At 42.1% G+C, this 26,881-nt stretch overlaps 1 protein-coding gene across 1 annotated transcript; it reads right to left on the bottom strand.

Moving 5' to 3' along the window:
• Nucleotides 1-10,381: 10,381 nt before the first annotated feature.
• Nucleotides 10,382-13,791, bottom strand: LOC111954582 (kelch repeat and BTB domain-containing protein 11-like). The gene is made up of 2 exons (XM_023974427.2): nt 13,702-13,791; nt 10,382-13,261 (listed from the first exon to the last, which is right to left on the bottom strand). Exon 2 carries the CDS (start codon nt 12,603-12,605, stop codon nt 10,482-10,484), a length of 2,124 nt encoding a protein of 707 aa, XP_023830195.1. The 5' UTR covers nt 12,606-13,261; nt 13,702-13,791; the 3' UTR covers nt 10,382-10,481.
• Between the last annotated feature and the right edge of the window lie 13,090 nt (nt 13,792-26,881).

Here is a 26,881-nt window from a genome sequence, read left to right as displayed (position 1 = left end):
CCCCCCATGTCTTTGTGTGGGATTGTTTATTGTAATGCTTGTGCACGTGTTGTTTGTGCGCGCAATGGGGTTTTACCCAACTTATCTTGTTATTTTATGCTGTGGGTTATCTATTAAAAACTGCTCCGGCTATTACCAAGTTCTGCTCTCCTGCGTCTGACTTCCTGCCACCGATTACGCACCCCTTACAACTTGTTTGATGAACCTCTGCTTGACTCTGACATGGTGCTGTTCGTTGATGGTTGCTACTATAAATAAATCAAAGTTAGGTTTAAAAAAACATGTAGGATTTGCTGTTCAGTACAGTCGTGGCAAAAGTTATAGGAATGACACAAATATTAATCACCAGAAAGTTGCTGCTTCAGTGATCTAGATTTGTCAGTGTACTATGGATACTGAATGTTATTTCAGCTTTCAAATGTTAGCTTTTATCTGAGCTAATGAAGTTGACTTCAGACATGCTAAGATACATTTTTTGGATATACTTACGCTAATTGAGATAATGTCATACTTACAAGCTGGTACGTTATGACCCTTCTTTTCAAAGACCTCTGCAATTCGCCCTGGCATGCCTGTCAATAACCTCTGGGGCCACATCCTTACTTAGGCAGCCCATTCTTGCATAAGCAATGCTTGGAGTTTGTCAGAATTTGGGAGGTTTTGTTTGTCCACCCGCCTCTTGAGGATTGACCACAAAATCTAAATGGGATTAGGTCTGGGGATTTCCTGGCCATGGACTCCTAAAATATCAATGTTTTGTTTCCCCGAGCCACTTAGTTATCACTCTTTAGCCGTATGGCAAGGTGCTCATCATGCTGGAAAGAGCGTATTGTCGTCACCACAACTGTTCCTGGATGTTGGGAGAAGTTGCTCTCGGAGGATGTGTTGGTACCACTCTTTATTCATGGCTGTGTTCTTAGGCAAAATTGTGAGTGAGCCCACTCCCTTGGCTGAGAAGCAACCCCACACATGAATGGTCTCAGGATGCTTTACGTTGGCATGACACAGGACTGATGGTAGCACTCACCTTGTCTTCTCCGGACAAGCTTTTTTCTGGATGCCCCAAACAATTAGAAAGGGATTCATCAGAGAAAATGACTTCCCCAGTCCTCAGCAGTCCAATCCCTGTACCTTTTGCAGAGATCAGTCTGTCCCTGATGTTTTTCCTGGAGAGAAGTGTCTTCTTTGTTGCCTTCTTGACACCAGGCCATCCTCTAAAAGTCTTCGCCTCACTGTGCGTGCAGATGCACTCACACCTGCCTGCTGCCATTCCTGAGCAAGCTCTGTACTGGTGGTGCCCCGATTCCCGCATCTGAATCAATTTTAGGAGACGGTCCTGGCGCTTGCTGGACTTTCTTGCTTGGGGCGCCCTGAAGCCTTCTTCACAACAATTTTTGAGAACCTGAACACCCCGCCGCCTCTCCTTATAGTTTTCCTTGTCACGCTATTCCCTGATCAAGAATACCGACATGGTTGAATTCTAGGTTGCTCACAACTTCTTACTTATTTAAGGGCAGGCGGCAAAAGCCGCAAATCATCCTTGCCTGTTTGATGGCAAAGCCCCTTTCCCTTTTCCTTCTGTTTGCAAAGTCACATCATTGTGATGACCAGCACGTGCTTCCCTTGGCATTTAACACCATTGTAGTAATAAATGGTAACCATGATGAGGGTGATGACACCACTCCGAGAAACTACCTAAGCAATCTAGGTGATGCCTATTCCAAAGCCTCATCAAACAATCCAGAGCATCTCCACATAGCCTCCTTTGAAGCTTTCCAGTAGTACTATTGCGCACTTTCTCCCGGTGGTCAACGTGCTTTTTCTAGATGATATAGTTTGTGACTGATCATCTGTTAATCTAACTCAAGTCAGGATACAGTTAGGTGATTCGGTCTTGATTGCCAGCTTTTCTCTGTCAACACTTCATACACCGTCTTGTGATCTTTTTAAATAGCAACTCGTGTCGACTGTTAACGATAAATTCTATGAGAGTACAGATGACCTATTGATGTCAGCTCGCTAGTCCTTAAATGTTCTGGCCAGTGGCATGTAATACTTTTCTTCACTGAACATCCTCTCTCGGTGCCTTTTGTTAAGTCTCTCGGGAGAAATGTTTTGGAGGCGGGATTCAGCTTATTTGCAATGCTGCGCAAGGCTTTCTGTCAATTTACTGACGCCGAAGATTCGGCCCTAAAAGATAGGGACTTTGCAATTTAATTGCAATTCATTCTGATCAACATTCTTCATACCCATTCTGCTGGAAGTATATGCAAATTTGTGCCAATCATTACAACAAATTTATGAGATTTGGGTGTAGCAAAGCAGAGCTGCTTGTGAAAATTCTCACTATTTGTGCATTCTCAAAACTTTTGGCTAGACGCTAGCCACGAGCGACTTGTATATCCTGGAGAATGTGTTGTGGGAACGTGATATTTGAGGTCGTATACAGCTCCCCCCCCTCTACCGAACACATCCTCTCTCTAAAAATGTCTAGAGCTTTTACCTACACAAATTATAATAATAAGGCATGTATTAGCTCTACGTCTTGAAAACAGCTTCTTTGATGCCAATGCACCGACATGATCAAGACTCGACCATTTATGTGTAATTGGGGAAAGGGAAAGGCCCATTGTAGTAAAATTTGGCTACTCAGGAAATATCTCCACTACTGAGCGATAGCTATGGGGAATCGTGTTTGTCCCTTCTTTACTAGTGAAGTCTACTGTGTGGGGGCATCACGTTGATGTTGTTTCTTCCCATGATATAAGCGAGCAACGAAGCAAAAATAAATGTATTCCTTTCAACCTTATCATTCACCCAACTATACAGTCAAACACTCCCGTCCCATTCCCTGTATATTCGATTATGCACAAGCGAATTCAAATCAACGTGATTTATTATTAAAAAAACAGACCTTATGACAACACAGCTCTCACATACTTTGAACAAGATATAAGATTGAAGTAATGTGAAAACATCTAACCAACGTGCATTCGTAAGACAGGTGGAGGCATCAGGTAAGTATTTGCGAGCTTGACAGTAATTCATCTCACGCGTCAGCAGAGAACCCTTTGGTTATAAACAGGCCCTAGCTGATGAGCTGGCCGGAATGCCTAATCCAAACTGTTACTGCTTCACTGGTTCTCTTCTCCTTGTGTTCACTTGCATCCACTCACCTATCAGCCAATTCTATTTATTAGGTCTCGTTATCAATAAATATTGTTCGTCATCTGACTGAAAACTACTGTGTTATCTCTTGTAGAGAAACATAGCAGGACAGGACAAACTTATACCCGTCACTGCATCTGCAGCGTATTCATTCACATCTCAATATTCCCTCTACCCAATCAGAATCGTACATCTCATCTCCTTGCATATTACCTCTTCCATTGATGGCTCAACCTCTGTGCCAAGCCGGCGTACGTATTAACCCTAAACAACGCGTGTTAACGTTTTGCTCCTGTCTGTTCCTAGGTTCTGGCTCTAAAATAGCGCTTCCTCCTACATACCTCTTGGTGCTGGCCTACTACAAAAAGCGTAATTGCCCCTTGTAACGCTTTTTATCCATCAACCTATTCACATTCGTTGTCTTCTCATACCTACCTGTTTGTAGTTGTTCCCTCCATATCCGATTATGGCTCATGGAATGGTAAGCTATTCGTCATTTAATATATCTCTCACGCCATCTAGGGATATGAAAGCATATTGTAGTGATCTGATGGCTCTTATATAGGAGAATGTCTGTACGCTCCATCCCAAATAAAGGCCGGTTTTGCCCTCCACAATTTGTCAGCCCAATGGTTTGCCCACACATTTGACCTTCCCCCTTAGAGAAACGTAATCTCATCAGCACAGCGGCTTAAAACAGTTTCATTTCTTCTTATCCGGAGTATTCGTTCAAGGCCTGACATGTTTTGTTATACCTTTATAACCTATAACAAGGGAACGACTCCCCACTCCGAAAAGGACTCCTTTAGTCCACCTTTGCTAGGATTTCAGGTTGATATTTTACAGTAGTTGCGAAAAGGAATTCATGAGCACCTTACCGATATGGATGCTCCTGGTGATAAATGGACAGGTAATAATATCGTAAACCACGTGCTGGTATAAGAGCAGATTTCCCACCACCACGGCGGATAGCATACAATTCTCTTATGCACCTGGCACGAAAACAGTGCCAAAATTGCTTAGTAACAGAGGTGGATTAAATTCATCCACTCAGGTCGCTTTCTGTAGCCAGTCGCCCCTCAGCGTTGGCTTGTCTCAGACAAATGGCACCCCCACTCTCATAGGATCGATGTTAAGGATTGCCCATTTACGTGACTGCGTCCAAGAAATGGCCTTTATGGCGTGTACGGGACCTAACCCTCATTAATTAAGTTCTGCACTGTCCAAATTCTTCTCATATAGCACTTACCTAGACGGGAAAGTAACGCGGCGTGACCCGTAATTATAATAGGCAGCTTGACACGATTAGGAGCGCGTAGGCTAATCATCCAAACCGCGTCTACTGCCTATCAGTATACCTCATGGGCCGGTGAGGGGCTTGGCTGAATTATAGGAAAGGGCCCGTGCCGTCGAGTTCCAACCAAGAATTAGAATCCACGTGGGGATGGAGAGTCGCTCGCACCATAGCCTCCATCAATTTGGCACAAACTCACAGCCTATCAGCAGCTCTGTCAACAAATCCGCGCAGTGTGGTATTGTGCTCCAACCTTCACTGTAGATTAGCTTATACCATGACGACCTATGGAACACACAGTGTTCGACCTATGACTGCCGACAAGAATAATAGAACATTAACTGATGGGCACAGTGTTGCATCACATCGATCACGGAAAGAAACTACCTCTTTGATTTCTAGGTCATATTCCTCCCCCCAACTCTTTACCACTAGAGAAGAAGCATTACATTCACCTGGATTTGCCCCAGGTGAAAAGACCCTGACAAAGCTTCCCATAATACAGCGATAGAAATATGGTGACAACTCTCAGAGGTCCTACAAAATCATAAAAGGAACCGAACCACGGTAACACTGTGGATGGGTTCGCAGTTTACTCAGCCCTTGTAGGACCCATTGTGACTATCCAACAGCCCTGTAGTGGCGAAAGAGGTCCATGGGTCAGCTAATCATCTCTTCCCAAAACAACAAATGGATACAAATGGTGAGAAAAATTGGAAATCAGACTAAGAGGCCAGGAACCCAGATTTGAGTGTTTAAAAAGCCTACATCAACCACTGAGCTGTCCGGGAGTCAGGTTGAGTCTATGAGAAGGACGGAGTTTGAATGTGGGTTTTTATACTTTATGCAGAGAGGTAATGAGAAACAACCTACTAGGCGAAGGGAGACCACAGGACTGTTCTTTGGGWGAAGAACTGAGAGGTTAGCTGGRGATCATGGGACATATGTATGTTGGGGTGGTCACAAGAAGGGAGCAAACKTACCTAATGTGGTAGAAGGAAGCAGGCAGATCCCTCTATGGCCTAGAACTCACCTCAGGAGAGGTGAGTCAGTCTTCATGGTAAGAACTACCCACTCTGTACGGTGTAATTATCCCAGCAGGCACCTGTGGATAGAATTGTTAGGAAATGGAAGCTTGAGCATCAATCCCATACTGACCTCCCTAAGCCCGAAATCAACAAGCTGATACAAATCGTGCTGAAGGTGAGACTGGTGCATTTCTGGTTTCTCTTAATCCCATTGTCCATCCAACTCGTGAGGTTCTTCCCAGGACTCAGGAGGAATGGGAATATAAACAGACTCACCGGACCAGCATTCCAGGAACCTCAGGAGCTGTTTCTCCCTTTAGAAGGCTGGGATCAAATGGATCCAGGGGATTTGCCAAATCTGTTTGATTTCAGAGGAGAATATTATGAATGAAGCTGTGAGACTAATTCGTCTCAAAGGGGGGAATGATGGCTGGCGTTCACTTTGGGGTCATGATAGGGGCTGCACCAAATGATTGATGTATTATAATAATTGATTATGCTTATGTTGTATTAATAGAAGGGGAAGGGCTATAAGACCCTCCCCCACTACATTTATAGGGTCCTGGACCACAGATTAGCAATATACGCATTATAATGTTTAATACTCTTCCACAGTTTCTAGTCTCAGTTTCTAGTCTCTGCCTCTTRTAAGAAATGGTCTGAGAGATGTGTGAGYTATTGCAGTCAAAACAGGGTGTCTGTGAGAAAGCGCCTCAAGRCTAAAAGAGATACATAGACACAGAACCCTGCAGGGGAGTAAATAGATAAGAGACAAGTCASACAWACCACTRTAAGCCACACKRGAATGGAAAATTACTGCTGARCCCTTAGAAAAMACTGGACTACTGTTCTCTCCTGCAAGTTTGTATAACTGTATATGCATGGGCTTGGTCTCATGAGTAGAAGGTGTTGACATAGGCAGTTACATCACTAGGGGTTGACTGCAAGCATATTAAACCAACTTTTACCTTTTTTATTTTGAAGAATTTACTCTGAAACATGCATGCTGTGTTTCCGTTGTCAACATCTGTCTGCAATTGCTTCCAATAAGCCAATGTTCGACAAGGAACAAGGAACCTACCCCAACAGTTCCAAAGGCCTGGGCCTAATATAGTGTATAAGAGGTCATACAATAAGTTTTGTAGTGATTCCTATGTTGTTGATGTAAAGAATATTTATTGGTCCATGGTGTGTAATTAGGAGCAAATAGACGCGGCACTTGACATATTTATGAAATTGCTTATTCCAGTTAGTAATAAGCATGCACGCATTAAGAAAATGACTGTAAAAACAGTTAAATCTCCGTGGATTGATGAGGAATTGAAAAATKGTATGGTTGAGAGGGATGAGGCAGAAGGAATGACAAATAAGTCTGGCTGCACAACTGATTGGCAAACTTATTGCAAATTGAGAAATCATGTGACTAAACTGMATAAAAAGAAGAAGAAACTACGCTATCAAACAAAGATAAATTACATAAAGAATAATAGTAAAAAGCTTTGGAGCAACTTAAATGACATTTTGTGAAGCAAGGCAAACTCAGCTCAATCATTCATTGAATCAGATGGCTCATTYATCACAAAACCGACTGATATTGCCAACTATAAAGCTTTTTWAATTGGCAAGATTAGCAAATTTAGGCATGACATCCCAGCAACAAACRCTGACACTACACATCCAAGTATATATTGGGGTAGGCCGTCATTGTAAATAACAATTTKTTCTTAACTGACTCGCCTAGTTAAATCAAAAAAGTATCTGACCAAATTATAAAAGACAAGTATTGTAATTTTGAATTCCGTAAAGTGAGTGTGGAAGAGGTGAAAAAAGTATTGTTGTCTATCAACAATGACAAGCCACCGGAGTCTGATAACTTGGATGGAAAATTACTGAGGATAATAGCGGATGATATTGCCACTCCTATTTGCCATATTTTCAATTTAAACCTACTAGAAAGTATGTGCCCCCAGGCCTGGAGGGAAGCTAAAGTAATTCCACCACCTAAGAATAGTAATGCCCCCTTTACTGGCTCAAATAGCTGACCAATCAGCTTGTTTCCAACCCTTACTAAACTTTTGGAAAAAATAGTGTTTTTGTTAGACTTCAGTGCGGCTTTTGACATTACCAATCATAATCCGCTACTGGAAAAATGTATGTGTTATGGCTTTACACCCCATGCTATATTGTGGATAAAGCGTTACCTGTCTAACAGAACACAGACGGTKTTCTTTAATGGAAGCCTCTCCAACATAATCCAGGTAGAATCAGGAATTCCCCAGGGTAGCTATGTAGGCYCCTTACTTTTTTCAATCTTTACTAACGACATGCCACTGACTTTGTGTAAAGCCAGTGTGTCTATGTTTGCGGATAACTCAACCCTATACACGTCAGCTACTACAGCWACTGAAATGTCTGCAACCCTTAACAAAGAGCTGCAGTTAGTTTCAGTGTGGGTGGCAAGGAATAAGTTAGTCCTAAATATTTCTAAAATGAAAAGCATTGTATTTGGGACAAATCACTCACTAAACCCAAAACTAAATATTGTAATAAATAATGTGGAAATTGAGCAAGTTGAGGTGACTAAACTGCTTGGAGTAACCCTGGATTGTAAACTGTCATAGTCAAAACATATTGATACAACAGTAGCTAAAATGGGGAGAAGTCTATCCATAATAAAGCACTGCTCTACCTTCTTAACAGCACTATCAATAAGGCAGGTCCTACAGGCCCTTGTTGTGTCGCACATGGACTACTGCCCAGTCGTGTGGTTAAGTGCCACAAAAAGGGACTCAAGAAAATTGCAATTCGCTCAGAACAGGGCAGCACAGCTGGCCCTTGGATGTACACAGAGAGCTCACATTAATAATATGCATGTCAATCTCTCTTGGCTCAAAGGAGAGAAGAGATTGACTTCATCACTACTTCTATTTGTGAGAGGTATTGGTGCCCTTCTTTGTGAGGCATTGGAAAACTTACCTGGCCTTTGTGGTTGAATCTGTGTATTTGAAATTCCCTGCCCGCCTGAGGGATCTTACAGATAACTGTATGGGGTATAGACATGAGGTAGTCATTCAAAAATCGTGGTAAACTCTATTATTGCAAATAGTTAGTCCATGCAACTTATKATKAGTCTTGTTAAGCACATTTTTACTTCTGAACCAATTTAGGCTTGCCATAACAAAGGAGCTGAATACTTATTCACGCAACACATTTCAGCTTTTCATTTTTAATKAATTAGTAAAAAATTCATTCCACTTTGACATTATGGGGTATTGTGTGCAGGCCAGTGGCAAAACAAATCTAAGTGTAACTTTTAAATGCAGGCTTTAACACAACAAAWTGTGTAAAAACTCGGGGGTGTAAATACTTTCTGAAGCACTGTATGTGGAAAATGCATTGGATTTGAAAAAAGTCACCGACTGTTGTTTTGAGGATGGAATTTCAACCACATGATTATGTCATTATGGTAACCTAATTTAAACATAGACAAACCTTGTATAAAATGTGTTCAATTTGTACCTTTAAACAATGTCAGATATTCAACATTATAACTTTATTTTATTTATTTATTTGCACAAAAGAAAACAAGYAATAGACAAATATACAGATGAAAGCAAATAAAAAGAAAAACCGGTGTGTGTGCATGTGTGGTTGGAAGCCCAAGGGTTTATATGAAAACCACACCACAAACAAACAATACACAATACATAAGTACAAATATAAAAAAGGTTTGTTAAAACAGATAACCTACTAATCATGAATATATAAATGAATTGATCAGTATAATGTATCTGCTATCAGAAAAAAACTATAGGCTGGGCAGAACCATAAATCTAAGTTAAAGAATAGGACTAAGTCTAATAAAACTTCATTTGAAGTACATTTAAAGTTTGATTGGATTTAGTCCTACTCTTTAAATTTGGTTTTTGGTTGAGATGGAGATGTGAATCCAACATATCAATTATTAATTTGTTGACAAACTGGGATAAAGCCAGATTAGTCAGTGGTACTGATGGAACTATGCAAGCAGAAGATACATCTCCTTCAACTGTTGATATTTGGTTGCGTTGACATCCAAATACAAATCAATATCACCTTTGAACTACAAAAAATAGCCTATAAACTTGTTGACAGGAAAACAAATGTCATGTTGGATTCACGTCTTCAACTAAACCCTAAATTAAAATGTAAGAATAGGATTAAGTGGCTCGGATGGAACTATCCAAGCAGTAGATAAATATCCTTWAAATGTTACTTTTGAAATACAGTAAATAGCCTAAAGTTAAGGCTATTTTACAAACCAATGTAACATTCAACCTTAAAATGAGTAACTCATCCATGGCCACATTTGAGGTTACTGTAACTATAAATGTATTCTTATTTAATTATATAGACCGTGCATGTTCAAGATAGCATGCATACTGTAGGTTGTTGCAGGTCTGCGGAGAGCTTCCCAATTGCTATAATAATCTGTGSAGAATATCGAACGGCATTGATCACTTGCACCATGTACTTTTAATGTCATTTCAACTGCAATCCAACTTTTGTTCTGCTGTTAGAATGAAGCACAGTGATAATAGATTCATCTGTTGTATAAATAAACAACATATCTGATATTGCATTCCCATTTTAACTTTGCAGCGCTTTTAAATGGTTCAAAGCGCAGTGATAGCCATTTGGATGGCAACGAAACCAAAAATCAGACATAGTTTTTCCATTGGAATTTGGTTGTGCTTTTAGATGGTTGAAAGCATAGTGAGTGAGAACACATTGGAAATTCAACTCACTTTTGGCTGTCTTTTTGAGTGGGTGAATATGGGTTGCAATCTCATTTGTCAACTTCTCAACCAAATATTACCCAATTATCCATGTTGAAATTATGTGGTGTGCACTGTGGGTATTTTATCAAACACAACATATTTTGTYCTCATATGACAATTCTGAGGCCACTTTTACTGAGTCTCCAAAGAGGTCATTATTGTGCATTTGTCTCAGGCTGTCTTGGGCAGAGCCAGGACAAATGGGACAAGGGCACCTTTTGCCTCTACAGGTGCTTTGAGTGCCAGTGCCTCRGGCAAAAACTGTTCATTCTCCTCTTCCACAACAAACTGCAATGTTTGGGACTTGTTCACACAGTAAATGGTGTTGCCAATGACAGCACAGCGAAAGGGCAAGGGGTTGGTCTGCTCCAGGGACGCACTGTTGTGCCATATTTTTACCACGGTGTTGTATTTGAACACGTTGACGCCGTAATCACGGTTGACATCAAACCTGTAGACGAAGTTTTTGAACGCCACCATGTCGGTGGATTTCTTCCTGCTGTTGTTGAACGGGCATTCCTCCCAGTCGTCTCTTTTAGTGTCATATCTTAGCAGACGATAAAATAGAGAGCCTCCGGACACGAACATCTCTCCATTACAGGTTGTTGCCTCGTGCGCAATAGCAAAAGCCCCCTTTGGTAGTGGCGCCACTGGGCGCCATCTATCCAGGCGAGGGTCATATTTCTCCACCGTAAAGAGACATTCCCCTCCGATTGCAAACAGGTAGCCGTCCATGGACACCAGCTTGAGCTGAGACCGACCCTCAGTGAGCGGTCGAATTTCGCTCCAGCTGTCGGTGAGTGGGTTGTAGCAGAACACCTTGTCCGAGACTTTGCCTTTGTCGTCCTGCCTTTTGATTCCACCTGCCACAAATAGGTAATTGTACATGGTGCATATCCCAGAGCCCTTTGTGTTGATTTCATCTGGCATCTTCGTCAGCACTTTCCAGTCCTTTGTCTCCTTGTTGTAATAGTAGATCATACGATTCTCATTCAGGGACACGATGGATAGAGGGCTCTGAGGGCGACTGTTCYCACGACTTGTAGGTCTGCTCCCGACGCCGTCATACACCTCGTTGATTTCAGCCACCATCAACGCCCTCTTTCCCTCCATTCTCCTGGTGAGAATTAGTTCTCTCTCCCCTCCGGTCAAACGCCCATAGACACCGGGATCCCGCAGTATTTGCAAGAAATTGTCACTCATGTACTTGTAGGCTTTTTCCTTCAACTCGCTGAGACGTTGCTTTTTGGCTATTGTCAAAATATCATAGCAGTTCTCGGCGGTAATCTGCTCCGACATTGTATCGAGAGCAGCTTGAACCGCGCTGGGGATTTGTAATATTTTAGCTCCGGTGATGACCTCTACAATATTATCCTTACTAACCTCCATTCGGCATGAGTAAATGTAATCCACCAAAATGGTCAAAGTCTTAAAACTCACCCCCTTCACTCGCAATACGTCTCGGGACTGCCGCGCCTTGAAATAGTCACTTTTCTCAGCCAAAACGGCTTTATGCGCTTCAAGTTTCTTTCCAGACACTTCAATCACTAAATCCGTCTCCTCTTTAGAAGCAAAGACTCCGTTTCCATATCCACATCCTTCCTGCCTCGACCGCAGTGCTGAGTTTCCCTGTGTAGTGTCTGGGTCGCTTTCTCCCCACACAGCATTCTGTCCCGCACTGCCTGGCTGTCCGCGCTGATGTACTGTCAGCGCTTCTGCAGCGATACAATAGGTGACAGACGCAGAGCTCCCCTCCTTATSCCCCACCTGGGAACTCGCTTTATCAATCAGACAGTGATATTTCACAGCTCCTCCGCTGACTTCACACACGAGAGGGGTGCTSTGTGCTTGCGTTTCGTCATCCAGGCAGCAGAGGGAATATCCCAGGCTGTGCGCCACGTCAGCCTGTGCGCGGCAATTCTCCTCTACCGCATCGCGCTCTTTTGAACAGAGCTGCTCTTTGTTGAGCTGTGGGGTATTACAATGTATTAATGACATATGCTTTTGATCATCATTTGCATTTCCTGAGCCATCCCTTGGTTGGCTACCATTATAAAATCCAAGACCCATCACTCCATTGTCCATTTCAACAAGTGGTCCATTAGTCTCCGTAAWACACTGGTACCCAAAGTTTTGATTCTCGTCTGGATCTGTTATCTCGGGTATATTTCCAACGAAGTCCTGCATCAGCAAAGCCATTTTGTCCACCTGCTCTTTCTCGTGACAGGCAGGTGGTGTATCAGGATCAGCACTGAGTAGRCACACGTCTGGGATGCACTGGGCACTGTTATCCATTATCAGAACGCACRGGTTTCTGATCTATGCATTTTTGATCATATTCTAGTTAAATCAGACAAGTCCAGTATATTGCAATAAGAGGCAATATAAGAGTCAATAGGTTTGATGGCAATCACCACTTAATGATCTCTTTCAGTCCCTTGGGCTAGGCCAACTACAGCTAATACAATTCATMATCTGAACATCTAGTATTGTGTTTATTTACCTAGATTGTCATTATTTCGCCACTACGGCCTATTTTTTTGCCTTACCTCCCYAATCTTACTTCATTTGCACACAATATACTTTTCTATTGTGTTATTGGCTGTACGTTTGTTTATTCCATGTGTAACTCTGTGTTGTTGTTTGTGTCGCACTGCTTTGCTTTATCTTGGCCAGGTCGCAGTTGTAAATGAGAACTTGTTCTCAACTGGCCTACCTGGTTAAATAAAGGTAAAATAAAAAAAATACAACTCTGGATTGTCACGTATGCTATCTCCTCTGGTCTCTTATTCGTTTTCATTTGATCAGAGGGAAATATAAATAAAATGCATTTCCCTTGCAGCAACACGGCGGGTGGATGATGCCACGCAAGGAAACTGGGGATCACCGACACAATCCTGTTTTCCTTTGTCCGTCTTCATTTCAGGGTTCAACAGGTGCTGGTGCATCATCTGTGGAGAGGTGGGGAAATTATGCGCATCTGCATCGAGACTTATTTACCTCTTCTAAACATAATATACACAACAGCGACAAATATTTGAGACAGTGGATTGTGGATGTGGCTCTTAGCGTTTTCACCACTGTATTCTGACTTTTAAGAATATACTTATATTGATAATGATCTATTTGAATTATACCATCTAATGTGTGCTATAGGCTATCAGAGGATTTGTGTTGATTGTGTAATTACTTTTGTGCGCCATAATATGTATACTGTGAGCAGCTTCATTTTTATCCATGGAATCACTTCAATAAATAAATGCTTTCTTCCTTATCCTATTATTGCGATCAAAAATCAGGTTTTGAAAACAAACAATACGAATTGTAACGAACTAAAGAACAAACGCATAAACTACAAAACTACAAAAGCCAAAGTTAATGTCATACTTACTCGTGCAATAGGCTTACTCCCCAGCTGCAAAATATGGTGCCTGGTGCAGTCTGGTTATAGCCTATCTGATGCAGCGYAGTTATAAGGGCTTTCCCGATCGCAAAACTGCTTGAAGAAAGAGCGAGTCGAGCCCGGAAACCTTAGGCTATTCGCTGCCGCAGACGACCGTGGCCTGTCAGTTTCGGATTGAGATAAGATTAAAGACTAATTTTCACCTTTAATATTCCTTGCAACATAACTTCGAATCCTATCTAAACCAAATTTGAGAAAGTAAGTTAGAAAAACAGTTAATGATTGAAGATTTTCCTTGCTCCTAAACAAATTTTGCGGATGATGTAATATAATGAAGGGATTCTGGTTTGTACATTAAACCCTCCCCTTTTATTAACCCTTCACAGAAGTGTGATCTAAAGTCTGTCATTTATGACTGGAATGAATGACAGAGAAATGCATCAAAAAGTTTAACCTATACCCCGTAATACATGTGGGATTGGATTATTGTTCATTTATTACTGGATCCGTAAATTACTATAAGAAAGACAAACACTTACAAAAGAGAAGTGTGGGGATGAATAGCTAAACAAAAACKTATGAATCAGATTCACACAGTGCATACAGTGCCTTCGGAAAGTATTCAGACCCCTTGACTTTTTCCACATTTTGTTATGTTACAGCCTTATTYTAAAATGTATTAAATAAAWGTTTTTCCTTAGCAATCTACACACAATACCCCATAATGACTAAGCAACAACAGGTTTTAAGAATAAAAAAACAACAGAAATACCTTATTTACATCAGTATTCAGACCCTTTGCTATGAAACACGAAATTGAGCTTAGGTGCATCCTGTTTCCATTGATCATCCTTGAGATGTTTCTACGACTTGATTGGAGTCCACCTGTGGTRAATTCAATTGATTGGACATGATTTGGAAAGGCACACAGCTGTCTATATAAGGTCCCACAGTTGACAGTGCWTGTCAGAGCAAAAACCAAGCAATGAGGTCGAAGTAATTGTCCGTAGAGCTCTGAGACAGGATTGTGTCGAGGCACAGATCTGTGGAAGGATGCCAAAACATTTCTGCAGCATTGGAAGTCCCCAAGAACACAGTGGCCTCCATCATTCTTAAATGGAAGAAGTTTGGAACCACCAAGACTCTTCCTAGAGCTGGCCGCCTGGCCAAACTGAGCAATCRGGGGAGAAGGGCCTTGGTCAGCGAGATGACCAAGAACCCCATGGTCACTCTGATAGAGGTCTAGAGTTCTTCTGTGGAGATGGGAGAACCTTCTAGAAGGACAACCATCTCTGCAGCAGTCTACCAATCAGGCCATTATGGTAGAGTGGCCAGATGTAAGCCACTCCTCAGTAAAAGGCACATGACAGCCCGAGTTTGCCAAAAGGCACCTAAAGACTCTCAGACCATGAGRAACAAGATTCTCTGGTCTCATGAAACCAAGATTGAACTCTTTGGCCTGAATGCCAAGCGTCACATCTGAAGGAAACCTGGCACCATCCCTACGGTGAAGCATGGAGGTGGCAGCATCATGCTGTGGGGATGTTTTTCAGCAGCAGAGACTGGGAGACTAGTCACGATCGAGGGAAAGATGAACGGAGCAAAGTACAGAGAGATCCTTGATGAAAATCTGCTCCAGAGCGCTCAGGACCTTAGACTGGGTCAAAGGTTCACTTTCCAACAAGACAACGACCGTAAGCACACAGCCAAGACAAAGCAGTAGTGGCTTCAGGACAAGTCTCTGWATGTCCTTGAGTGGCCCAGCCAGAGCCCGGATTTGAACCCTGTCAAGCATCTCTGGAGAGACCTGAAAATAGCTGTGTAGCAACGCTCCCGATCCAACCTGACAGAGCTTGAGAGGATCTGCAGAGAAGAATGGGAGAAACTCTCCAAATACAGGTGTGCCAAGCTTGTAGCGTCATACCCAAGAAGATTCAAGGCTTTAATCGCTGCCAAAGTTGATTAAACAAAGTACTGAGTAAAGGGTCTGAATACTTAAAAAAAATATATATACTTGTATTTCACCTTTATTTAACTAGGCAAGTCAGTTAAAAACAAATTCTTATTTACAATGACGGCCTACCCTTGCCAAACCTGGACGACGCTGGGCCAATTGTGCGCTGCCCAATGGGACTCCCAATCACGGCCGGATGTGACGCAGCCTGGATTTACTTAAGTAAATGTGATATTTCAGTTTTTTGTTTTGAATAAATTTGCAAACATTTATTAAAACCTGTTTTTGCTTTGTCATTATGGGGTATTGTGTGTAGATTGATGAGGGGGGGAAACTATTTAATCAGTTTTAGAGTAAGGCTGTAACGTAACAAGATGTGGAAAAAGACAAGAGGTCTGAATACTTTCCGAATGCGCTGTATATCCAGATTATCCAACTCAATATTGAAGGCACATAAAATGGATCCGTGGCRTTGCAATCCCAGAGGAAGTAGGCCTACAATATAAAGGGGTAAGGGCTATTACATTTTCCTACTCTCCTTCTGTCAAATGTCTTGTTTCATCTCAAACCCAGAAGTGGGTCTTGAATGATCCCCATGTTGATAGCAAGTAGAACAACCAGCAACCGCCAACCAGCACCCAGGCCCTTTAATGAGAGTCTATTTTAATAGACCCTGCCTTATCTTCAGGAGAGAGTGTATGGCTCATGACCAGATAACCACATGGGAAAAGCCTCCCCTCTGCACGGTTAATCAGAAATAGCTGTTGGCACAGGAAAGCAGAAGGTCATTTTAAACGGCTCAGAAACAATGGTGAGAAAAAGGAGGGAGAGGAGGGCCACAGGAAAGATCAAACCTCAGTTTCGCCGGGCCACAGTCTCTGGKAGGATAGATCAATGGTTCCCAACCAGGGGTACTAGGACCCCTGGGGATACTTTGCCAATCCAAAGGGGGTACTTGAGAAGACCCATGAGACCATAGGCCTACTGGTAAAATGCACATGAGTGGGCACTTCAGGGGTACTCCGGTCAGAGCAAAATTAAATTGGTGGCACAGCAATCAAAAAAGGTTGGGAACCACTGGGATAGATAAAGGAGCATGCAGATGGGGACCAATGGAGGGCAACACACACACACACACACACACACACACACACACACACACACACACACACACACAACGTCCTGCAGTAGTTCACTGATGCCTGATCTCACTCTGACAGCAGAGATGAGCTGGTGAAAAAGGGATATTAGATATTATAAACCCTCTGTCATGCTTTATGATGCCACACTGATGGAGAGCGGGCAGCAAGCTAAAGGTCACAAACGCATACTTAATAAGTCTACAGCCATTCTAGTATAAGTTGTTGTTATGGGGCATTTATTCCTAATTTATGAATTCTCTTTGTTTATGAGTGGGCAGGATGAAGATGACCGCTTTCCGCAGCTCCATTAGTGTATTTCAGTATCCAGTACACAGACCAGGAGGAGTAGGACTCATTACCAGGGACATACAGKATATACTTCTCCGTGGAGGAGACCACTCCAGAGCAGACTATATATAGGCCACTGCAGTAGACGGAAGGTAATAATAGCGAAGCAGAAGATGGAATGAGAATAAGAATGAAGATGCAAGGGATGTGATTAGTCCCAGGCTGTAGGTTATTTGCTTCACTGGATTTTGTACATGAGAAATAACTTTGAGTGAGATCCCGAGGGTGGTTTCAGCTATAAGTCCCTTAGTATATTATTATATAGTATAGTATAGTATATTATATAGTATATTCAGTCAGTTTGTCTGTAGGCTTACCTGGATTGTTCTTACCTGGCATGCAAGATCAAAGAAGATCATTACTGCGGATATCTCTTAAAAGGATAGTTCACTCAAATTACAAAATGGCACATTAGTTTCCTTATTCTGTAAGCAGTCCGTGGAMAAGGTATGACAACAATCCATACTTTGGATTTACTTCCCTAACCGTTTCCAAATGCTAAGTATTAGCATTTGTCGTACACATCCTATTCGAGTTCTTAGCAATTTTCGCACATCATGTCCAAATCATMCGAAAGTATCTAAAATTGATTGTGAAGCTCAACAAAGTCACTTATAGATGATGTGAACATGATGCACGGAAAATGCTAATATCTGTCCCATGACTTGAATGGGATTTGTGCCWCAAATGCATTTGGAAACAGTGCCAGGGAAGCTAAACCAAAGCATGGATTGCTTATACCTTGTCCATAGACTGCTTACACAGTAAGAAAACCAATATGTCATTTTATAATACGGGTGAACTATACCTTTAAGGTTGGACAGGAGGAAGAATAAGGCGTAGTCATCATGCACGCAACCCACTGGAAAGAGAGGTATTTTAATGAATCCCCGTGGCAACTCCAGCATGTCTCATTGCTTTGGACATCTGAGATGGGACGCTGAGAAAATCACATCAAGAAAGATACACCAGAAGTTTGAAGTGAGCGTAACATTATGAATGRTAATCAATCATCAAGTGGAAACTGMGTTACATCACTGTATGATTCCCAGTCTTGTGGACAAATAAACAGCAGGCATCTTTTCCTAATTAGGCTTTAATCAGCGCTAATGAATCTTCCAGARCAAGCAGCAGACAGTGATGTGAATGAACTCACTGTCCGGTCCCAAGGGACAGCCCATGGTACTGATGATGAAGCCGTAGGCAATTTCACTAAGTGACACAGGAAGTTAGACATAACAGCAGTATATATACACCATGCAAAACAACAGTATGCTGTACTGTAGATGTAAGCAGAGTATGTACTGTATAGTTGCCAACTACAACCTGTCCGGTTCCCCTCTCTCCACTGGGATTCTCTGCCTCTAACCCTATTACAGGGGCTGAGTCACTGGCCTACTGGTGCTCTTCCATGCCGTCCCTAGGAGGGGTGCGTCACTTGAGTGGGTTGAGTCACTGACGTGGTCTTCCTGTCTGGGTTGGCGCCCCCCCTTGGTTGTGCCGCTGGCGGAGATCTTTGTGGGCTATACTCGGCTTGTCTCAGGATGGTAAGTTGGTGGTTGAAGATATCCCTCTATGGTGTGGGGGCTGTGCTTTGGCAAAGTGGGTGGGGTTATATCCTGCCTGTTTGGCCCTGTCCGGGGGTATCATCGGATGGGGCCACAGTGTCTCCTGACCCCTCCTGTCTCAGCCTCCAGTATTATGCTGCAGTAGTTTATGTGTCAGGGGCTAGGGTTAGTCTGTTATATCTGGGTATTTCTCCTGTCTTATCCGGTGTCCTGTGTAATTTAAGTATGCCCTCTCTAATTCTCTCTTTCTCTCTTTCTTTCTTTCTCTCTTCGGAGACCTGAGCCCTAGGTCTACCTGGCCTGATGACTCCTTGCTTTCCCCAGTCCACCTGGCCGTGCTCTGCTCCAGTTTCAACTGTTCTGCTGCGGCTATGGAACCCTGACTGTTCACCGGACGTGCTACCTGTCCCAGACCTGCTGTTTTCAACTCTCTAGAGACAGCAGGAGCGGTAGAGATACTCTCAATGATCGGCTATGAAAAGCCAACTGACATTTACTTCTGAGGTCGCGACCTGTTGCACCCTCGACAACTACTGTGATTATTATTATTTGACCATGCTGGTCATTTATGAACATTTGAACATCTTGGCCTCATAGCCTGGTTCCTCTCTAGGTTTCTTCCTAGGTTTTGGCCTTTCTAKGGAGTTTKTCCTAGCCACCGTGCTTCTACACCTGCATTGCTTGCTGTTTGGGGTTTTAGGCTGGGTTTCTGTACAGCACTTTGAGATATCAGCTGATGTAAGAAGGGCTATAGAAATACATTTGATTTGATTTGATTTGAACTACATAGGGCAAGTGTCATAACCCTCCCAATGGAAAGAAAACTCAAAATGTACTCATTATTTGTCTGCAAGAGTTCCTCAAGACTCTGCTTCAAAGCAGACATGGTTGCAGGAACTGTTATGATATGCATGCTCATGACTATCATATACAAGTTTGACAGATAGCAGCAGAGGAGAGCTTTAATTTAAAATATACCTCTCCTGAAAGAGAAACACTGTGCTGGAAATATGAATATGAATCCCAATTCTCTTCTCCATRACACTATCCATTTGAAGAATTTGCAAGTGAATTTCCTTTCTTGCTAATGCAGGCAGAATTGCCAGTCTATCTAGCTAGCAGAATCCCCTCAAGTGGTTCTTATGTGAAGTAATGTGACTACCAAGAAATGGAAGATAAGAAATGTTCAGAGAGTAAAACGGATGAAATGTCATATCCACAAGTGAAAAGATGCACGCAAAGCCTCAACAAACATGACAGTGACTCTAACAGTTAACTGGAAGTTGAAGTCGAGCAAATTTACAGTAATTTGCTGAATTGAAGGCAGGCCTCTCCAGTACATAGCTTTCGGCCTCATCAGCCACCCTCTTTCCCAGCCCAAGGCAGGACACACTGAAAACACACACACACACACGCCTGCTTACAATATCTTCCGCTGCTACGCATTAAAACCAGACTGCTTACATTTGCCTCTTTAATAAGCAAACTTCTTCCCACTAGTGCCAGAACAAGACTAATCCTAATGTGTATTGACTTTGCGTGGGTCTATTACCAATGTGAAGAAAGGGGATGCTTGGATAAGTCAGTGTGTGTATGTTTAAGTGCCTCTCCCTGGCCCTGCAACCACGTTCATTACTCATCAAGACAAATATTTGTCACAGGAACGTTCAATACTTAAATGGATGTTTGAGGGTGTTCGTACAGCAGTCCCACTCTGGTAAAGGATGAGATCTATTGAATGTGTTGGTGATTTTTTTACTAGATTCACACTGATTTTTAACCAGAAGTTAAAACAACCATGACATTCATTGTGGCAGATACTTCTTCAAGGGCTTTCTAAAGGAGGCCCTCCAGGAATCCCAAGTGTTCCAAAGACATATTGTGCAGAAATCTGCTGCCGTATCTCATTCCACATGGGTAAATATGAGTGAAACGATTACATCTCATCTGGAAATATTTCTCCATGTTCCKTTCCCCAGGGCTGGGGACCCCCTAGCAGATCACGGAGGAGGGGAAGAAGAGAGAAGAGAACAGAGTGGAAGACTGAAAGAAAGGAAGGAAGCTCTATTGGCCAGGGTTTGTTCCTGTTGTTCCTCTCTCCCTCATATTTCCACCCTAATTAGATCACCATTACCCTGCCTCAGCCACAGCCACCTGCAGGGGAATATGTGCTCCCAGCTGAGTCCCAGTAGAATCACAGCTAGCATAGCGAATGGCTAAGTTAGCAYCGCTATTATTTGCTACTGCCTTCCTGACACTTGAAGTACTATCACCCCAAATCCAGAAATACAGTATCCTGGTAGAATCATATCTACAGCGCTGGAGGCTTTAATAGATGCCCACGCCACTCACTCGTTGCCTGCAGAACCAAGAAGGAATTGGCTTTGTGTCCAGTAAAAAAAGAACTCTGAAGAATACAAAGTTGYTGTGAATCAATGTGTGCGTCACAAATGGCACCCTCTTCCTTATGTAGTGCACTACTTTTGACCATGCCCAAAATAGGGCTTTGGTCCAATGTAGTGCACTAGGTAGGGAATGGGGTGCCATTTGGGATGWACACACTCCTACTCCTACTCACAATCAACACAGCTGCCTATGCATGGCTGAGCCTTAACTYCATGACCCTTACACTCTGAAATGACTGTTACAAGCTGCGCTAGCTAGACTCTCTTTCCTTCTATGTGTCGCTCTTGTCACAGTGATTCCATAAATCTCAGGGGTGGATGAGCAGATGTGTATTTACAGAAAACACTAACCAACTGGTCTTGGTGGGTGATTGCAGGAAACCCTTGCCAACTAGCAGGACTTAATAGGCCTGATGCATTCCCTACACCTGAGCTGGCTCAGTGACCAACCACACAGAACGAGACAACCAACATTAGGGCAGCAAATTGTGTGTATGCTGCTTCTCTGTCATTTGTGTCACAATATCTTTTGAGAATGTGTATCTTAAAGACACGTTAATCTGAGCTGATGTTGAGTCATACTGAGACAATCTGAAATGTTACAGTGAAGTAACTATACCGTCACCCACTAATATCCTCTTGGGTAATGCTTTGATGCAATTTGGTTCCRAAACCTGTCTATGCATCATACAAGAGGACCGCTCTGATGATAAAATAGCAGGATTGAGAAAGACAGATTGTGGCTTAATGGACCTACACTTTTGAGGGGAAAGACAACAAATAGCATCTGAGCTACTTTCAACATAGAGTACAATTCCACTGCCAAACATAATTAACCTGCCGTGGATCAAAGCAGGGAAAAGTCTAGACAGAAACAAAAATGGTACTGTATATTAGTGATAGGGCATTGACTGTGTCAGTGACATCAACAGTGTTTGTTGTCCTCAGCTGATGCTACACGGCTCATACAGTAACAGGTAATGGGAAGGGGAAGACTTTACTTTTAAAGCACACTCACTTCCTCTGCAGCTGTCTTTCTGGCCAGCTGACTTCCTGTGTTTAGCTGATGCATCCTTGCTCTGTAGCCTTGTGGTGTCTCAGGCCACCAGAGTCATTGGTTCCGGGGGCCACGTGGAAAGACAGCTCATCTCAATCACCCACTAATGGAATTACATTATAGGTAAGACACGACCTACTCAACAGTTAAAATAATCAACAGACATTCTAGCTTTTGTAGCACTCACGTGGTGTTTTGTTTGGGCAACGGTCAATGAGACATTCTTGAACTTTTTGGAACGTTCTGGAAGAACTTTCTCATATTGTAACATGGCATGTTGTTGTGCTGTACCCACTGATGTCACTCAGTCGCAAGCATTGGACAGTTTGTACATCTTTGTGTGCACAGGCCTCATTCCAGTAGGCCATTTACTCTGCTCTTATAGCCCTGGAAACCATTCAAAACAAACAGAGAGTATACTGCATGATGCCAACCCTGCCTCTCTGCTTACTTCCTTTAATTGTAACTGAACCACATGGTTGTGCAACATAGTATGGGGATAGCAGCTTGCAGTTATTATCTTTTGTCACAAAGTGTTATCAACAAAGGAATGAATCCACTGGAAACAAGCTAGAAGACAGCACATATGCCACAGATTACACAAYGGAAAGTCTTTCCAAGTGCATAAGGTAGACTACTGTATGACAACAACCGGATGACATTTTTTGTTAACTGAAATATTTTGATGGTGACCTACCAAGTAGAATTTGGTGGTTGTGGATTATGAAATGACATTGCACCAAAACAAACTGAGAGATTCAGGAGTTATTTGAGGGAAACTAGTGTCCATCTCTTCACAGCAGTGGAGGATCCTCCGAGGAGGAAGGACCATCCTCCTCAGTGAATTTTCTTAAAAATGTGAATAGTAAAACATTAAAAAAGTTTTCCTTTTTAGAAAAAAACTATACTAAATAAAATAACGTCACCAAGCAATTGATTAAAACACACTATTTTGCAAAGAAGGTCTACTGTAGCCTCAACAGCACTCTGTAGGGTAGCACAATGGTGTAGCCGGAGGACAGCTAGCTTCCGTCCTCCTCTGGGTACATTGACTTCAATACAAAACCTAGGAGGCTCATGGTTCTCACCCCCTTCCATAGACTTACACAGTAATTATGACAACTTCTGGAGGACGTCCTCCAGCCTATCAGAGYTCTTGCAGCATGAACTGACATGTTGTCCATCCAATCAAAGGATCAGAGTTTTAATCTAGTACTGAAAGCAAAAGCTACAGCTAGCTAGCACTGCAGTGTATAAAATGCGGTGAGTAATTGACGCAAAGAGAGAGAAAGACAATAGTTGAACAGTTTTGAACAAATTAATTTCCTCCAAAATGAAGGAGAAGCGAGAGAGAAATAGAGAGAGAGATTCTGTCATTTCTTTTCACTTTCAGTTTCATTTACTTAGCTAGCAAATTCAGGTAGCAAAAAAACAAAAAAGTGTTAAACAAATCAAAATATATTTTATGTTTGATATTCTTCAAAGTAGCCACCCTTTGCTTTGATGACAGCCTTGCTCACTCTTGGCATTCTCTCAAACAGCTTCACCTGGAATGCTTTTCCAACAGTCTTGAAGGAGTTCCCACATTTGCTGAGCACTTGTTGGCTGCTTTTCCTTCACTCTGTGTTCCAACTCATCCCAAACCATCTCAATTGGGTTGAGGTTGGATGATTGTGGAGGCCAGGTCATATGATGCAGCACTCCATCCCTCTACTTCTTGGTCAAATAGCCCTTACACAGCTTGGAGGTGTGTTTTGGGTCATTGTCCAGTTGAAAAACAAATGATAGTCCCACGAAGCGCAAACCAGATGGGATGGCGTATCGCTGCAGAATGCTGTGGTAGCCATGCTGGTTAAGTGTGCCTTGAATTCTAAATAAATCACAGACAGTGTCAACAGCAAAGCACCCCCACACCATCACACATCCTCCTCCATGCTTCATGGTGGGAACCACACATGCAGAGATYATMCGTTCACCTGCGGTTGGAACCAAAAATMAAAAATTTGGACACATCAGACCAAAAGACAGATWTCCACCGGTCTAATGTTCATTGCTCGTGTTTCTTGGCCCAAGMAAGTCTCTTTTTCTTATTGGTGTCCTTTAGTAGTGGTTTCTTTGCAGCAATTCGACCATGAAGGCCTGATTCATGCAGTCTCCTGAACAGTTGATGTTGAGATGTGTCTGTTACTTGAACTCTGTGAAGCATTTATTTGGGCTGCAATCTGAGGTGCAGTTAACTCTAATGAATTTATCCTCTTCCTTTTCTGTGGCRGTCCTCATGAGAGCCAGTTTCATCATAGCGTTTGATTGTTTTTGCRACTGCACTTGAAGAGACTTTCAAAGTTCTTGAAATTGTTTGATTACCTCATGAAGCTTGTTGAGAGAATCCCAATAGTGTGCAACGCTGTCATCAAGGCAAATGGTGGCTACTTTGAAGAATCTCAAATAGAACATCTATTTTGATTTGTTTAACAYTTTTTTGGGTTAYTACATGATTCCATATGTGCTATTTCATGTCTTCACTATTATTCTACAATGTAGAAAATAGTAAAAAACAAAGAAAAACCCTTCAATGAGTAGGTGTGTCCAAACTTTTAACCGGTACTGTAGTGTGTACACACACACAGGCAGAGGGGCTTGTTAACCCTGCACAAATAAATAAAAGAGTTCATTCATTTAAATCACAGTCAAAATGGACAGAGGAAAACTTAAATAGACTACATTAGATGTTTGTTCAGAGGCAGTAGGAGGGAAGTTAATAAGGAATGCCCAAGGTCACTGAAGAGAGCTGCCATTACTGGGCATCAGCAGGTACATGGTGGTCCGATCTGCTGCAACCTAGACTCAGGGATAGATGTAAATCATTTAGTATGTTATGTTATGTTTCGTATGGTAGGTATTCATTTGTAGATGTTCAGCATCCATTTTGTACGATATGTTACAAATTGCAATTTGTACAATATGTTACGAATTTGCTATACGTATGATATGTTATGCATTCCACTTTGCTGTGGCTAGTGTTAGCAAGGCTAGTGGTTAGGGTTAAGGTTAGGGTTAGGGTTAAGTTTAAGGTTAGGAGTTAGGGTTAGGGGTTAAGGTTAGGGTTAGAGGAAGGGTTAGCTAACATGCTAAGTAGTTGCAAAGTAGTGGAAAAGTAGTAAGTAGTTGCAAAGTTGCTAATTAGCTTAAATGCTCAAGTTGTTACTCAAGTTGTTAGTGACAGTCGCATAGTACGTCCACCAATCCTCCCTGACCAACCTCCCTCCTTTCGTTTTTTRGCTTAACTAGCAATCTGTCTTATGTAACATATCATACTAATTTGAGTTATTGTCACAGGTTAACATTTAATATGTCAGAGGCCAGGCTGGTGGAAAAAGGAAAACCCAAGCCACCTCACTACAGCTTCKGAGAGCTCTGACAATAATGATCTACTGTAAGAGAAACATTCCAACCAAACCTTGATTTACTGTAAGGATATAGTGCTGCTTGCAAGTCTTTTTTTCCAACAGTAAAACACAAACAAAGTGATCTCGGTTGATAATGGGTGTCCAGACATTTTTGCTAGGATTTGTGAATAATGTTAACCCTAAGCCTCCCGTTAGTTTCAGGTGGTAGAAAAAAATAGTCACTGACGGGTGTTACTACACAGATGAATGTAAATGTGCTTTTCACAGATAATTATGCAAACGTCCTTTGAGGGACAAAGAAGCTAAACACTCCCATGTTTTGACACTAAATAAAACGATGACAACCAAAAGAGCATCAAAGAAGAAGACAGGATACAGTGTAATAACCTCAACGGATTTAAAGTAGTCTTAGTCAAATGTTACGTATAGGAAATTACAGATGTCGTGTTGGAAGACTTTGTAATGTTTATACACTCTGATACGCCTTACTGTAATTCTGCTTATACGAAGAAACCCTTTATTGAGTTAAATTCTATTGTCTGGCCTTTTGTTTTTTGCGTCGGGCTGAAAGTAGAAGGGTACGCTGGACTTAAGAACATTTTGACTTTTGTTTCTCTTCATGATGAACAACATCACCATTCTGTAAAGCTCAAGTGATTCTTCCTAGAAAACATTCCCAGAACCGCAAGTGACAGAGCAACATTCCCAGAACTCTGTGGGAAAGTTATTTTACAAATAACCAAAGGAGAACTTTTAGGGAATGTTACGGGAACATTTCTGTACTAGTTGGGAGCCCTCATTTTTCATTATTCTGTGAATCTTTTCTCAGATCAATAAGACAACAGTTACCCAAACTTATAAAACATGAGAACACTAAAAAAAGCCTATATTGTCACTCTTCATCATTTCAAAGTATGTGCTGATCAATGTTCACAGACAGCAGCCAGATACTAATGACTGTGCCTATCCTGAAAATAGCCTAATTGGCTAATTGATGGATTTTGAGTCAGCAGCAGCAGCACTGTAGATGATGGATGGGAATTGAATTTGCGGACTGGTTGAGGGAAGGATGTTTATACACAAGGCCAATCAAATCTCTTGATGTCAATGTCTTGAGAACCAGTTAAATGCTAGTTTGGACATGGAATAAACAGAGGAGGTCCTTCATAATGCATTCTTGGCAGAATTGTGTGGCTTGTCAGTGGAACAAAGTTCTTAAGATTATGCAAATCATAGCTGAATGAGCTCTCTCTAGCTCTCTCTAGCTTGTGTGTGTGTGTGTGTGTG

This window comes from Salvelinus sp. IW2-2015, linkage group LG28 (assembly GCF_002910315.2).
Source record: "Salvelinus sp. IW2-2015 linkage group LG28, ASM291031v2, whole genome shotgun sequence".
Classification (NCBI taxonomy): Eukaryota; Metazoa; Chordata; class Actinopteri; order Salmoniformes; family Salmonidae; genus Salvelinus; species Salvelinus sp. IW2-2015.
This window is presented reverse-complemented; position numbering and strand designations above follow the sequence as displayed.